Genomic DNA, 16586 nt, shown 5'->3' on the forward strand with positions numbered 1-16586 from the left:
CCGCCATTTCTTAAATCCAAAAATTAAAGAACTCTTGCCCCTTTGGCCCCCCCAAGTCCATAAAACTTTCAATTACACTTGGCATCTCCAACCAGAAATAAATGAAAAGAAAAAGAGAAAAACAGAAAATAAACCCTGAAAAATTAAGTACTGATGAAAAAGGACCAGCACTACTTCCCTCTATTGTGCAGGAAGTAGTGCCACAAAGTGGCACATGGTTATTGAAGGTTAAATAAAACTCCACCCCACCCGGACAGAATATCCTTTCCTTTAATTAAACAAATCTTTTGTGAAATGTTACTGAGATATCTGTTTGTGAAATGCACCTAAACTAATACCTAAACCCCTACAATCTAACTTTACCCCTTAAGATATATTTTATTCCATAATTGTATTAATTTATTCCATAACAGTCTCATCTTCTGACTGAGTAAATTGTAGAATTCGGGACTCAACATCCAATTCAACTACTTCCGATAACTAACCTTCTAGAACAGGGGTGGCCAGCGATTTTTTTTTTAAAGTGTAATTTCAATTATTTCTTGCCTGGGTTAATGACATAACCAGGGGATAACACCTTTAAATTCAAATACTACTGCATTTCTTCTGGATAAAAAAAGTTTTAAAATTGGCTTTACCTCAGCAATTGATCCCCAGTGAGGTGAGGGTTAAGCCAGGCTGTACCAGAGCAGTTTCTTTTTAATGCCCCCTCCCCGCTTAAATGCAGCCCGGCCTTTTTCACTTCCCATCACGCTTTCTCCATCTCGAAATGTGAATGAGGGACAAAATCCCTGACACGGTGCACCCAAGGTTCGCTGTGGAATCCTGAGGCGATTTTCTCCAACGCTACGTGCCCGTCCTTCCTATTGCTTGTCCCTGCTGCCAAATATTTGGAACCCCTTTGCTTGGCTATGGCGCAGGGAAAGACTTGCATTGGGTTGCAGGCTGGATAAATTTGGATCCCTTGTAGGTTGCCTCCCCTTGTTCTGGACTGTTCCAAATCAGTGTGGTGATATGTAATTACACCACTAGGTCACTAGGCGTCATCCTAGTGACCTTGTATATGAAGCAGTCCAGAGCTACAGTCTAGCCTTCCAGGTTTGTGTTGCAGAGAGACAAGACCTCAGTGTACATATTAGTTTATTAAAGCTGCGGGTGTGGTTATTGTCAGTACACAGATTATTCGCAGCATTTAAAAAAATTATTTCACATCCCCAGCGGAAAAATATTTGTTCTCATATTTGCTTCTATTTATCCTCCTTCACTTCCTATTTATGTCTCTTCCAAATCCCCATTTCCAGTTTAAATTCCAAACAGAATATTTTGGAGAATCCAGAATCTGTGATGACCCTTGTTCTCTCTCAGCCAGCATCTCCACTTCAATCTCACTTGATTTTCACTTTATTTCTTTTCTTCTATCCACTCTTTGGCAAATTTAAAGCATATTCATTTTCTAGCTTTCCCTGGTACCTCCAAAAGTTCATCAATCTGAACACCAAATCACAAAAGGTTCTGCCTGGTTTGCTGATTAATTTCACCCGATGTGGTTTCTTTTTTTTTCCCCTTTAAGTACTGGAACGGATTTAGACAGGTTGGAACGGGAGCTGGCGGAATCGGACAGACTGGAACGGGAGATGGCAAAGTCAGACAAACCGGAACAGATTCCGACAGGCTTGAACGGGAGCTGGTGGAATCAGACAAACCGGAAGGGATTGTGACAAGCTTGAACGGGAGGTGGCGGATTCAGACAGGCTGGAATGGATCCGACAGACTGGAACGGGAGGTGGCGGATCCAGACAGGCTGGAATGGATCTGACAGACTGGAACGGGAGGTGGCGGATTCAGACAGGCTGGAATGGATCTGACAGCCTGGATTGGGAAGTGGCGGATTCAGACAGACTGGAACGGATTACGACAGGCTGGAACAGGAGGTGGCGGATTCAGACAGGCTGGAATGGATTCCAACAGGTTGGAACGGGAGGGGGCGGATTCAGACAGACTGGAATGGATTCTGACAGGCTGGAATGGGAAGTGGCGGATTCAGACAGGCTGGAACGGATTCTGACAGGCTGGAACGGGAGGTGGCGGATTCAGACAGGCTGGAACGGATTCTGACAGGCTGGAATGGGAGATGGCAGAATCAGACAGGCTGGAACGGGAGGTGGAGGATTCAGACAGACTGGAACGGATTCAGACAAGCTGGAACGGGAGGTGGCGGATTCAGACAGACTGGAACGGATTCCGACAGGCTGGAACAGGAGGTGGCGGATTCAGACAGACTGGAACGGATTCCGACAGGCTGGAACAGGAGGTGGCGGATCCAGACAGACTGGAACGGATTCCGACAGGCTGGAACAGGAGGTGGCGGATTTAGACAGACTGGAATGGATTCAGACAGGCTGGAACGGGAGGGGCGGATTCAGACAGCTGGAACGGATTCAGACAGGCTGGAACGGGAGGTGGAGGATTCAGACAGACTGGAACGGATTCCGACGGGCTGGAACAGAAGGTGGCGGATTCAGACAGGCTGGAACGGGAGGGGCGGATTCAGACAGCTGGAACGGATTCAGACAGGCTGGAACGGGAGGTGGAGGATTCAGACAGACTGGAACGGATTCCGACGGGCTGGAACAGGAGGTGGCGGATTCAGACAGACCGGAACGGATTTCGACGGGCTGGAACGGGAGGTGGCGGATTCAGACAGACTGAAACGGATTCCGACGGGCTGGAACGGGAGCTGACGGGCTCTGACAGGTGCCTCCCTGCCGAAGCGAGCCGCAGTGTCTGATGAACAGTGCTGTTACAGTCGCGCTTTGGTTTGTTTGTTTTTTGTCAATAATGTCAAAGGTGGGGTCGACCGCAGCACGATTCCTGTCGGTAGATTATGAGATCAGTGGCCGAGTGCAGGGTACGTAACGACGACTCTTCGGGGCGATTTCGCGTGCGCCATTTCGTTTGGGCAAAGTGGTTTAGGAAAATCTGCCGCCGAACTTCGGAGCGCGGGAGCTTTTTAATTTCAAATTTCGCCACTAAAATAGAAAGGGGTTATTTCAAGGCGTTTAAACCCCGCCCCCAATGAGGAGACGCGCTGGGGTTGTGGTCAGGAGACGGGCGCTGAGGAAGGCGATGGATCGATCCCCTGTTTTGTGAGCGATGACCCTCGAGAAGACATTAGTCTGAGAATAACTGTGGAGCTATTTATATCGCCGAAAAGCCACAACATAAACACGTCAGTGTTGGCGTTCAGCATCTCGACACCGGGTCGGAATGTAGGATGAGGAACAGACATGATCATGTGATACATTATTGCAAATCTTGCCAAGTGAGATTATTTCTTCCAACGTAACTTTTTGGTTCAGAGTCACAAGTCAAGCCACTTACATGGGGCAAGAAATACATTGTCATTTTAGAAAGAACATAGGAAACTTCAATTGACTTCAGAGAACACACGAACCTTCTTTCCCCGTTAGAAGAAAATGCCGAAGCGCCAATCCCGGCAGCGTCGGTGCGCATCCGAGAGAGCGGGGAGTGGAATCACAACGCTGCTCCGCGGGGTCCTACCGCCCAAATTGAAATTTGATGCTCACTAAAGGCTTGAAACGGCCGGTTCCAGGAATTGACGGTGTTGGACAATCCCGGAGCCGGTGCACAAGGTGGCTGTACCCAGGCAGCATACCATGAGGGTTACAGACAGCGGCTGAAGGTCCTGGGCCTCTTGAAGGGCCTAGGGAGCTGAACGTTGCCTGATCATATCGGAGGTTTGGAGCTGAAGCTCAATTGCCATGGTTTGAACTGAAATGTCTACAGCTACAGAGTCTTCGAGAGCGCTGGAAGTGAATCCACTGACGAGCAGTAGATCATTTCATGTCAGGCCTCCGCCTGGAGCGGGCTACAAGAGCGAATCGAAAACTTAAAACTTACCTTTCGGACAACAGCCCTAAAAAGCTCCTTCAGCGTCCAATTCATATCCAGAGGTGCCTCATAGCGCTGACCAGAGCCGATGGAGGTGGGGAGATTGGTGCATAGCGCCACCCATCATAAATACATGGCAGAGCAATGGCCATCTTCCTTAACCATAATCCCCCACGCAGCTGGAACCACTTAGTGGCTCCCAGAACAGTTCTAGTTGCATGGGGGATTATGGGTAGGGAAGACGGCCATTGCTCTGCGGCATTTCAAGCGGCAGAGAGGAGCCTTGAAGTCCGAAGTGACCTGGTGATGCTGTCACAGCCCGCACTAGCCACCCCCTGATGGTTCCTGCCGGTCCCCGCTGCCCCGATGGCCCTCAGCAGCTCCACTACCTCACCAGCCCCTGCTGCCCACCAGTCCCCGCTAGACCCCACTGCCTCCAATGGCCCCCACTGCCTCCGACAGCTCCAACTGCTCTGACAACTCCCGCTGCCCCGACAGCCCCCACTGATCGCTCCTGCTGCCCCACCAGCCCGATTGTTCCCACCCGCTGCCCCTGTCTTAAGGAGGTCACGGAGGGAGAGGGGTGAGTGGGGAAATGGGTCATGGGCTGACGACATCATCAGCTCACCCCTAACCAGCTGCTTGCAACAGCTTCACATTCAGGTCAGGTGGCAGAGCGCAGTGCTCCACCGATTATCCTTCCCGAAAAGGGTTGGAATCGGTGCCTCTGAGCCGGCTGCAGCACATTCAGAGAAATACATCTTTAGCCGTAAGGGTGAAGAACCTCCGCCTTTACAGACGGGTGTTTTCTCTGCTTGAAAGTGCCTAGTGTCTCTGAAGGGACTGACTTACTTCTCTTTTGCCTATTGTTAGGGATGCCAGGCAGTGCTCATGGTGACTGCAATGAGGCAGTCAAAAGTGGAAGTATATCATGTATATTACATTTTTAATGTATTATTACGTGACAGTAGAAGTAACCTTGAAGTAGCTAACTCGTCCAACTCAAAATGTCTTTGAATATTTAAAAAATCCTTAAGCAATACTAACTATTTAAAAAATGGAATATTCAAAGTAAATGTTCAAATTGCAACATCACAGCAATTTTCTTCAGAATTTGAACATTTGAACATTCTTTAGAATTGAACTTTGCTTTTTGTGGTTGTTTATGATTGAGAAGAAGATCAGTGGCTTATCTAGAGAGTGCAGGGGGAGTGACCTCTCCCCCTGAGCACATTTGTTCAAAAATGGCACCTTTTTGAACTATGTGCTCACCAGTGGTGGATTAACCATTAGCTGCGGTTGAGTAGGTTCAAGCCTAGAAGCCTGATAGCAAGTTGGTTAAAGCAATCACTGATTGTTGACAAATAGTTTTTTTGGACCTGTCATCAACTGGAGCCCCGGCTTGAAATGTCGACTGTTCTTTTTCTTCTGCTGAGTTCCTCTTATGCATTGTATTGAGCTTCAGACCACAGCATCTGCCATCTCCTTGTGTGCCTCCAATCGATTGGGTGTCAGTGGTGTAAGCTCCCTGCTGATTGGGCACGTTCAGCCCTTCAGCTGTTAGCTGCCATGGATCAGGATTGCATGCCACGCATGTGTGGATCTGTATTTGCATGCCGCACATACATGAAAAGCCTCAAACCCAAGGCGTGAAATGATATTTGATTTATGTTCGAAGTAATTTGGAGAGCTGTGAGTAAAATGTTTTATTTAAAAACTGAACTCATTAGATGCAAATTGGGCTGCACAGTTCAGGTAGGCTAAGGGAAAGGTTTGGAGTTGGCCATTGGGAGCTCTGGTGTGCAAGGCTAAGGGGAAGGTTCACAGTCAAGCGTCGGGATCTCTGGTCTGCGGTAGGCCGAGGGGAGGGTTCAGAGTCAGGCATTGTACAATTTCTTCAATGCTTCAACCCACCGGTAGGAAATACTTGTGAGTCACTGGGATTTATTGAGCTCTGGTAAGAGATCAACTGCACGAGGTGTATCCAAATATTTACATTTGCTTTAGAATTTATCTTTCCTTCATGATCACTAACTGTTTAGGTGAGCATTGAATTTGGACACTGAAGAGGATCATAACCTATTTGCACTCACCAATGAGCAATGAGAAACCGTCATCTTGCACTTATACACATTGAATCAGATATGCTTTGATCTGTTGATTTACATACTATTATGGACACTTTTGTAAACTAAAAACATGGAAGATGTTTAAGTACAAATGTAAAGAAAATGAAAAATAAATGAATAAAAGGGCTGTAATTGATTCATATTATACATAGTTATGTTATTTAACGTAATTTAATATTGTGAATAGTGGTGGATTGTGATTAAACTGGCACCACTGTGAGAAGTAGTGGAATGTGATTAGATTAGAACTTGAGAATAGTTAACTAACAGTTAGTGGACCCCTTGTGTATCAGAATCTTCAAGGGCAATGAATTCTGGCTTAAACTGACAAAACGACCTAGGATAACCTGCAGTCACTACTGTGCTTGCTTAATGAGAATATAAATATTAACCTGAATGCCCCCATTGACAAGGCTGCCTGATTAACATAACATCCGATGTATGAACAAGGAGGAACCCTGTAGTATCAGGGAGGATGGGAAGAGAAATGGGAAGACGGTGAAATATTGGGGTTCCAATTGGAAGGAGCTGTGAAGGGAGGTGTCTTTGCTAAGTGCGGAATTGTACAAAAGAGTGATGATTTCAAATCTCCGATGTGTCTTGGAACTAAGAGACACCCGGCTCTGCAGACCCAAAATAAAACAGAACTTGTTCTCCAAGACTTTGTCTCCTGAGTAGTGATTGTGAACATGTTGTATTTCACGAACTCGGGGAATCGTCAGGGATCGCAACTCCCACCGCTTGGTGACTGGCTATCGAAGGACGAGAAGGTGCACCCCGCTGATTTCAGTGGTCTCTGATTTCCTTGCTTGCCGTCAGCAGTTTGAGCAAGTGATATTTGGACAGGAGACTCTGGAGAACAGAGGGAACTTCGGCAGGAGGGGTAGTTCGGTCGGGAGACTCTCGTGCATGGGACCCGGGTAAGAAAATTGACTATTAATTATTACTCGGGTGACCAGGGATAGTTTGTCAGGGATTTGTGGTCTGACAGGAAAAGAAAATGGGTAATCAGTGTACCAGAACTGATGAGTCCCGGGAGAAGAAGGGACCGTGGAATGAGGGTCCCCGAACTGACATATCGCCAGATAGTCCGTTGGGGCGAATGTTAAGAAACTGGGAATGGGGGAAAACAAAAGAGAAAAACAAAGAAACCATGATAAAATTCTGTTATTACAATTGGCCTCAGTCCCCGATTATGGGATCCTCGTTTGGTAGCCACAACTGGGGTCAGATGAAGATTGGGTACCCCAAAAATTATATGTTTTTGTGAATTCGAGGGCTCCTTTTGATCAGGAAGAATAAGATTATGCTGCATGTTGGATCCAAGTAGCTGAATTGTTTGAGGTCTCAACGGGAAGTGGAAAGGCAATTGCACCCCCTTGGGACCCCCTGGACCACCTGCATCTGCCATACGATCGCCAGAGAGGGGGTGAGAATAACCGGGAAGGTGACACTCTCCCCAATGACTGCCAACAAGCAAGTATGTTGAATGAGGTGCCTGAGGCACCTGCCCCGGAACCAGAGGGAGCAGAACGGGAAAGTTCCGACAGTCAAGAAGAACTCAAAAGAAAGAGAAGGGGTGAGGTTGAGATATTGAAGGATGATATAAAATTGTTCCCCTTTGAGAAGAGGGAGGAGACGGCACAATCAAACCTACAGATGTTTCCCCTTCGGGAAGTTCCGATAGGGAACGGGACTTTGGAATTTGTGAATGTTCCCTTCACCAGTGTGGAAGTAAGAAACTTTAAGAAGGAGATGAGAAGTCTCCTGAAAGACCCCCTAGACTTGGCAGAACAATTTGACCAATTCCTGGGACCTAATACCTACACCTGGGATGAGATGCAGTCAATAATGGGGTCTTTGTTTACCGTGGAAGAGAGGCAGATGATCCAGCAGGCAGGAATGAAAATTTGAGAGAGGGAACATCCTCCTGGGGACCAACAGGGTTCTGCGGCATAAATTAAATTCCCTATTGTCCAACCAAACTGGGACAAGCAACAGGAGAAGGGGAGAAGGAATTTGAGGGATTTAATAGTAAAAGGAATAAGAGAATTGGTGCGGAAGGGTCAAAATTTCGAGCGGACTTTTGAGAACTGTCAGGTGAAGGACGAGGCTCTAGTGGCTATCCTGCAGAGGTTATGGAGGAACATGCAACAATATTCAGGTGTAAATCCAGATTCGGAGGCAGGGCAGCAACTCCTTCGAGCAAATTTTGTGGCAAAATCCTAGCCCGATATTAAAAGGAAAATGGAAAAGATGGAGGACTGGAATGAGAAGTCTCTGGATCAGTTGTTAAGAGAAGCACAGAAGGTAAACATCCGGAGGGACGATGAGAAACAGAAGGTAAAGGCAAAAATGATGATGCAGGCAGTAGAGCAAGTGGTCAAAAAGAAGTGGGAACGTAAGAGACAGATAGCCCCAAGGGAAGGAAGGGGCACGGCAAGAGGAGGAAGAAGAGAGCAGGAAAGAGGGGGAGCTTGGAAGATGGGACCCCTGAGGGGTTACTATTGTAATGAGGAATGGCATCTGAAGCAAGAATGCCAAAAGCGGAGAAGGGAGACTCGATCTTGTGCTCTGATGGAGGACGAGGAATAGGGGTGTCGGGGTTCCCTTCTTTGGGGTCAATCAGGTATCAACAGGAACACCTGGTAAACCTGAAATTAGGACCCCAAGAAGGAGAAGTAGTATTTATGGTTGTCCTGGGTAAACTTGTACCTCTCACTTTGTTCGTTTTAGATTCGTCACAGTGTTTGAGCTACCGAAAGAAAATAGACACACACGCTGAGAGCACTTCAGTTTATACAAATCTTTATTACAAATTCTAAAGCTGATATCAAACTACAATATGCAAGCCCTTATACTTATCAACGCCTGGACTGGTCCCAACTGCCAAGGCAAGGCAACGACTACACACTTGTAGTAGGTTTCGGGGCGCTGGTAGCAGCTTCTCCACCTCCCCCAGTCGGGACGTTGGCTGGACTCTAGAAGTTCTTCTTCTTGCTGAGAGATGTTGCCACCTCTCGGAGAGTCTGAAAACTTCAGCAGCGGGACCACGGCTTATATTACCCATTCTAGCTTATCACTTTGAATACAATGGTTTATTTTGCGTCAAGGTTAGGTCTCTGCCTGAAAGACTGTGACCAAAACAAGCAGGAAGATTAAATGTTCTTGGTACACAGATGTCTTTTTGTCAGATAACTGCATCTTTGAGCCCTATAGTGGAATTTAGCTTATGTCTGCTGAGTCTCAAGCAGGTTACTAATTTTCAGCCTTGCAGGAGCAAAAAACATGGTTTAAATCCTCCAATACAATGGTAGACTCAGGAGTGGAGAGATCCAGGGTGATTCAAGCCCCACGAGATATGTCGGTGGGGGAAGAAAATATTAAAATATCACGAGTAGAAGAGAGAGTCATGGAAACCCCTCTGATCAAGGGAGTATGTGTAAAGTACAAGGACAGGGAGGTGGTCGAGGATCTGATTCTGGTTCCCCAAGCTGGGGTGTATTTGATGGGATGGGACCTGCAGATCAAACTTGGAGTAGGAACCGCCCCAGTAGGAGGACGCATAATGGTGTGGCTGTACCCATTGAAGGAAGAGGATATCCAGGACATTGAGAACCATGTCTGGGCCGGAGAAGGGAACGGTGGGGGGGGGGGGATGGGATTACAGATAACCCCACTCAAAATAACCCTAAAGGAGGGGTTCCGTTTGGTGCAGGTGAGACAGTATCCCATTTCTGTAGAGGGACAAAGGGGCATCCAGCTGGTCAATGAAAATTTGCTGTGGGATGGAGTGCTAGAAAGCTGCATGTCCCCCTATGACACCCCAGTCCTCCCTGTACAGAAAGTGGATGGGACCTTCAAGAATTGAACAATATTGTCCAGACCTGACACCCGGTGGTCCAAAACCCTTATACCATACTGAATCAAATTTCCCCAGATCACGAGTGGTTCAGTGTGGTAGATTTGAAGGATACCTTTTGGAGTTGCCCCTTGGATGAGGATAGTCAGGACTTGTTCGCCTTCGAGTGGGAACACCCTCACTCGGGAAGAAAACAGCAGTATCGATGGACAGTTCTCCTCCAAGGGTTTACAGAATCTCCCAACCTACTCGGACAAGTCCTAGAACAGGTATTGGAAGAGCACTCAGGCACCCCAGGGACACGGCTGATACAATATGTAGATGACCTGTTAATATCGGGAGCTGAGAAAGGTGAAGTTTGTGAGTCTACTATTAAGTTACTAAACTTCCTAGGGGAAAAAGGATTAAGTGTTTCCAAGAACAAGTTACAATTTGTGGAACAAGAAGTAAAGTATCTGGGACATCTGATTAGCCGGCAAAGGAGGAGGATCGGACCTGAATGAATTGCTGGCATCACCGGTCTGCCTATGCCTAAAAATCAGAAAGAGATAAGGAAGTTCCTCGGATTAATCAGGTATTGCCGGTTGTGGATAGATAAATATGCACAGAAAGTCCGATTTTTAAAATTACAAGTTGGGAGGAGAAAAAGAAAAGGTGGAGTAGAGCACTGCAGAACAGCAGGAGTTTGCTCACTTGAAGAATGATTTGATTAATGCTCTGGTCATGGCTTTCCCTGCTATTAATCAGCCTTTCCACCTGTTCATAAATGTGGAGAAAGGGGTAGCCTTGGGAGTGTTGACTCAGAAAAGAGAAGGACAAAGGCAACCTGTGGCGTTCCTCTCGAAGATGTTAGACCCAGTGTCACGAGGGTGGCAAGAATGTATTCAAGCGGTCGCGGCCACAGTTATACTGGTTGAAGAAAGTCAAGAATTTACCTTCGTAGGAAGTCTGGCTGTGTTCAGTCCCCACACAGTTAGAACAATCTTGACTCAGAAGTCCCATAGATGGTTGACGGATTCGAGAATTCTGAAGTCTGAGGCAATCTTGATGGAAAAAGACAAGCTAACCATTGTTACAGATAAAAGCCTGAACCCTTCCCAGTTCCTATACTCATCAGAAGAAGATAAAGAACCAGAGGTCTCAGGACATGACTGCAGTGAGGTGGTAGAGCTGCAGACAAAAAGTCAAGACAACCTGGAAGAGGAGCCCCTCTTGGAAGGACTCCGGTGGTTCATAGATGGCTCATCAAGCTGTACGGATGGGAAGAGATACAGTGGATATGCCATTGTCGATGGGGTCACCGGAACCGAGGACCCTGGAGTTGGTCCACACAGTCTTGCAAGCTGTATTCCCTGATGAGAGCCTTGGAACTGTTGGAGGGGCAAGAGGGTACCATATACACGGATTCAAGATATGCTTTCGGAGTGGTACACATGTTCGGGAAGATCTGGAAGGAGCAGGGGATGATAACAGCAAGAGGAAAAGAATTAGCCCTCGAACAACTAATTGAGAAGACTCTGGAAGCATTACTTAAGCCAGAAATAATTGCTATAGTACATGTGCCGGGGCACCAGAAGTGAAGCTCACCAGAAGCCCAAGGAAATCGAATGGCTGACGAAGTGGCCCAGTTGCGGCGCAATCAGGAACAGTGCACATGATGACAATGATACCCCTCAGAGAAGGGCTGAAGAAGGTGCCTATCTTTTCCATCTCTGACGAGGAACAAATGGAAAAGATGGGAGTGAAGAAGACGTACAATGGAAGATGGTGGTTCCCTGATGAGAGACAATTATTGACTAAGGAAATCACCAGACAACTAATGGGAGAATTACACTCACGATCACACTGGGGAGCCCAAGTACTGTGTGATGCCTTTTTATGAACGTATGCTTGCAGAGGAGTCTACACCCTTGCAAAATAAACAGTGGATCACTGTATGATTTGCTTAAAGGTAAACAGAAAAATCATGAGGACCATGCCTGGGGGAGGGCAGCCACTGGCGATCCGGCCATTCCAAAGAATACAAATGTACTTCACCGAACTCCCTAAGATCCAGTGATGGAGGTTCTTACTGATAATAGTGGAACACTTCACCAGGTGGGTGGAGGCGTTCCCCACTGCCAATGCCACAGCACAGACAGTGGCGAAGATAATCTTGGAACAAATAGTTCCCCGGTATGGAGTGGCCGAGTCCATTGATTCAGACCGAGGAACTCACTTCGCTTCTAAGGTCCACAGTTTGATCTGAGAGGCTCTAGAAATAGAGTGGAAACTGCATACCCCTTAGCATCTGCAGAGCTTGGGAAGAGTGGAGCGAATGAATGCGACTCTAAAAATGCAGATTACCAATCTGAGGGAGGAGACTAGACTGCCCTGGACCAAGAGCCTACCAATCCGAATGGCCCCGCGGCAGGACATCAGGATGTCCCCTTACGAAATCCTATATGGACTTCCCTTCCTGGGGTGGGTAGAGGGCATACCTATGGTTGAGAGTAATGATGTATTTTTAAGGAACTATTTACTGGCAGTTTCCCATTCACTTGCAGATTTAAAGACCAAGGGTTTGCTGGCACAGAGCCCTCCCATTGATTTCCACATCCATCCCTTGAACGCTGGAGATTGGGTCCTAATAAAGTTGTGGAAGGAGGAGAAACTCCAACCCCATACTTGGTGCTGTTGACCACGGAAACCACTGTCCGGACAAAAGAGAAGGGGTGGACCCACCCTTCAAGAATAAAAGGCCCGGTGGACCCACCAGCGGAGGGGAAGGAGGAGTGAGATAAAAGGACTTGCCGTTGTTTGAAGGACTAAAATAAGACTTTTGTGTTTTGTATCTTCAATTGTACTTTTGTGTGTTATGGTGCAGTATGCTGAACTCAAGAATTATTTTATCTACCTGTGTATGAATTATGCTAGACACCAGAGACAGGCAGATTTCTGGGTTTGCGCAGTGATCCCTCATCATGGGGAGTCTGGGGTTCCCTTAACAGCAGTTCCTCTCTCCCCAGAGGAGGTTATGGATATCTTGCTCCATAATCCGGGGGGAAGTGGAGGTCGTGGTAGTGGAGTTCTTGGAGGTGCCTTTCGGGGGTGGTTCCTTAGACTAAAACCTAAGGATTCTACTAGGATAGGGCTCGGTCTGCGACTTTCCTTTGAGGTGGAAAGGGGTAATGCCACCTGCTTCTGCAATTTGAATTGCAGTGCCCCATACCAAGTGGGAAACTCATTTTGCCAATATAACATCACTGCCATGAAATATACTCTTCCACACCCCGTAAACAGAACCTATTGAGTATGTGGTGACCAAGCATACCCATGGCTACCTGGAGAGGGAGACTCCCGGGGGTTCTCCCTGCCACCAGAGCAGAAGGGGTGGAGCGGGTGTTGTTACTTGGCATATTTGGCTCCCCATGTTCGCATTTTAGACCGGGTGCCTGCATCCTTTCCCCCACCGCAGCGCCGTAAGCGTGAGGTGACTGAGGGCGACAGGCTACTCTGGACCCTTTTTCCCATTTATGGGACTGTGAAAGCTGGTACAGAAATACAGAAGTTAGCTGCGGCCCTAGAGAAACTGTCAAATAACACAGACTTGGCGTTAGGGGAGATTCAGTCCCAGGTGCAGGCCATTACTATGGAGATGATTACTATCCAACTGACAGCCTTCCAGAATCGCATTGTCCTAGATTTTATATTGGCAGAGAACGGAGTCACCTGTGCCTTGTTCGGAAAGGAGTGCTGCACGTATATTCCTGATGCCTCTGCCAATATCTCAGATCTGGCCTCTCACATAAGTGAGCACAGAGAGAGGATCCAAGCGGCAGGAAACCGGTACAGGAAGAAGAGTGGCCATGGATTGATTTGGGCCTAAAAGGCTGGGGACAATGGCTGATCCACCTTGCCATTTACAGCCTAATTATCCTGGTAGGTCTGGTTGTCAGATTGGCAGTTCTAAGATGTGTCATCACAAGATTAATTTCGTCTGCGACCGGCCCAGGGCAAATGGTGCTGAGGCCTGTAGGGGATGAGCAACAAGAAATTAAACATATGCTCCAATGGTTTAAGGGAAGCAGAAGAGACCACCAAAGCTATGCTGATATAGTTTAATCAAATATACATGGTAGAAGAAAAAAGGTGGATTGTGAATAGTGGTGGATTGTGATTAAACTAGCACCACTGTGAGAAATAGTGGAATGTGATTAGATTAGAACTTGAGAATAGTTAGCTAACAGTTAGTGGACCCCTTGTGTATCAGAATCTTCAAGGACAATGAATTCTGGTTTAAACTGGCAAAACGACCTAGGGTAATCTGCAGTCACTACTGCGCTTGCTTAATGAGAATATAAATATTAACCTGGACAACCCCAATGACAAGGCTGCCTGATTAACATGACATGCGATGTATGAACAAGGAGGAACCCTGTGGTATCAGGGAGGATGGGAAGAGAAATGGGAAGGCTGTGAAATATTGGGGTTCCAATTGGAAGGAGCTGTGAGGGGAGGTGTCTTTGCTAAGTGCGGAATTGTACAAAAGAGTGATGATTTCAAATCTCTGGTGTGTCTTAGGACTAAGAGACACCCGGCTCTGCAGACCCGAAATAAAATGGAACTTGTTCTCCAAGACTTTGTCTCCTGAGTAGTGATTGTGAACACGTTGTATTTCACAATATCACTATTCTATTCAAAGAAGGCTGGGCAGGTGGGCAAATTCAGGGGAGCCTTACTAAAGTTCAGCCTAGGGGCCCGGGTGGTAGTTAATCTGTCACTGATGCTCACTGCTGCTTACAGTCTCCTGTGATATGCTGGTGACCCACCAGTGCATCACTGGAGACTGAACCGCAGTGAGCACACAGTTCAGAAAGGTGTCACTTTTGAACAAAGGTGGTCAGGGGGAGCAGTCTGGCCACTGGCATCTGGGGAGGTATTGCTCCAAAGGTACTTATTTCTTCTTAGCTTTCAAAATTATAAGTGCAATAAAAATAATGTTGGAAAGAGTGGACAGAACATAAAATTATAGGCTACCTGTGAACTTTGTTGTTTACAAGACAAAACACTTCAGCACTGTAATGGATTTGTGTTAATATTACTCTTTAAAGTTTAGTTGTATAATATATGTTTCTTAGTAAAATTAGTTTGTGGGTTTGGGTACAGACACGCACACACAAGCCACTTTCACCAGAATACCCGAATGTAATAACCAAATGCGGCTGTCGGGAGGCCACCTGAAAACGGAAAACCTGTCCTCAGGGAGGTATATTCTCCACTTCCGAGTGCTCCCCCTAGGCACCTGAAAGCAGCAAGGCAAAGCGGTGGGACGTCAGGGCTGGGGCGCCAGCGTTTGCTCTGTGGCACCTCTCCCTGCTGCGGACCTTTCAGGTGGTAGAACACCACCTTCAGCACTGCCACCTGCACGTCTCTTCGCAGACACCTGCAGCCACTCTGGAGCCGCATTTTCCCAGCGATTCCACCTGAAAGCGGCTACAGACACACATAATTCTTTGAGATGGCAGATGGCAAGCCATTTTTGGAGTCGAAGTGTCTGGAAAAACAGCCATAAAGCTGAAGTGGCTTCTTAATCGAAACTCAAGAACAATGGGTGTTTGCATAAAACCATTTGAGTGTACACACAGCATTCTGCTGGCAGCTGTTCAAACAAGTGAATTCTTCCTTGAGTGACCTGCATAGACAGTTCAGAGTCTTTTGCTTTAGACTCATACTTTTGAAAAGATGCTTTTAGCATATAGATGTGAATTAATTTTGGAAGTAACTTCAAAAGGCCATCTGCCATGATTCATGCTTTTGGAGAAATGAAACAAAAACAGAAATGATGTCATGTAATGAGCTACTTTAGAAGAAACATATTACTGAACAAGAAACACTTTGAGACCGGAAGATGCCTGACCATCCTGTAGGTTATACAGGATTGATATACAGTAACCATAAATGGTGCTGTTAGATGTTACTCCTGGTCAAAGGAGAACACAGAATAAGTGGAAAGGTTATTTTTTAACATAGTGATTTATACCTGCAACTCACTGCCAGAGGAGGTGATGGAATCGGATATAATCGCTATGTTTCAGAGACAGACCCTTATTTATAAAAGCATGGTGGAGAAGAATATGGACCGAATGAAGTCAAAAAGGTCACCATTGACGTAGTGAACCAAAGAGCTCATGCTGTGCTGTACATCTCTGTAGCTCTGTAAAGACAAAAGAAAATGTAAACTTTCAAAATAAAAATATTAAATAACAGTCGTCAGCAATAAAAGCACAAAGACAATGGGATGAATTTTCAGTGATTATAAATTACAGTGAGTTCTTAATATATCTGCTGAGTCAGTATAAGTTTTAAGTAAAGCTAACATATGTATTCTTACTATGTTTTTATGGTGTGTGGTTAATCTGTTTTTCTTTCTCTTATTCCACACAGGGGTCTGTTTCAGAATGGTAAGATGAACACTTCAGTTTTTAAAATATATTTTTACTTGCAGAATGTGGATAGTCAGGGAAGCCAACAGTATCACCAACAACTTTATCTGTGAGAAGTACATCCTACTGCAGCTCCTAACAAACTGTGTTAAGGAATTTGAGCTGGAGTTAGATGAACACTGGATCATTCGGGAGGCTGAGAGGGTGATAGACTGAAGTTACAGGAATACAATCACACCAAGGATGCTGGAGGAAGGT

At 46.4% G+C, this 16586-nt stretch overlaps 1 protein-coding gene across 13 annotated transcripts in view; it reads left to right on the forward strand.

Annotated features, from left to right (window-relative positions):
• The window catches only part of LOC138760628 (acylphosphatase-2-like), a 155453-nt gene that overhangs the window by 21441 nt on the left and 117426 nt on the right, over positions 1-16586 (forward strand). For 2 of the 13 annotated variants that reach the window (XM_069931434.1, XM_069931425.1), the window contains exon 2: positions 16330-16346. In XM_069931434.1, the coding sequence (XP_069787535.1) occupies positions 16344-16346 (3 nt within the window). In that variant the 5' untranslated portion in view covers positions 16330-16343. The other 11 variants (XM_069931422.1, XM_069931427.1, XM_069931428.1 and 8 more) reach the window with 11 other exon arrangements.

Source organism: Narcine bancroftii, chromosome 4 (assembly GCF_036971445.1).
Source record: "Narcine bancroftii isolate sNarBan1 chromosome 4, sNarBan1.hap1, whole genome shotgun sequence".
Lineage (NCBI taxonomy): Eukaryota > Metazoa > Chordata > Chondrichthyes > Torpediniformes > Narcinidae > Narcine > Narcine bancroftii.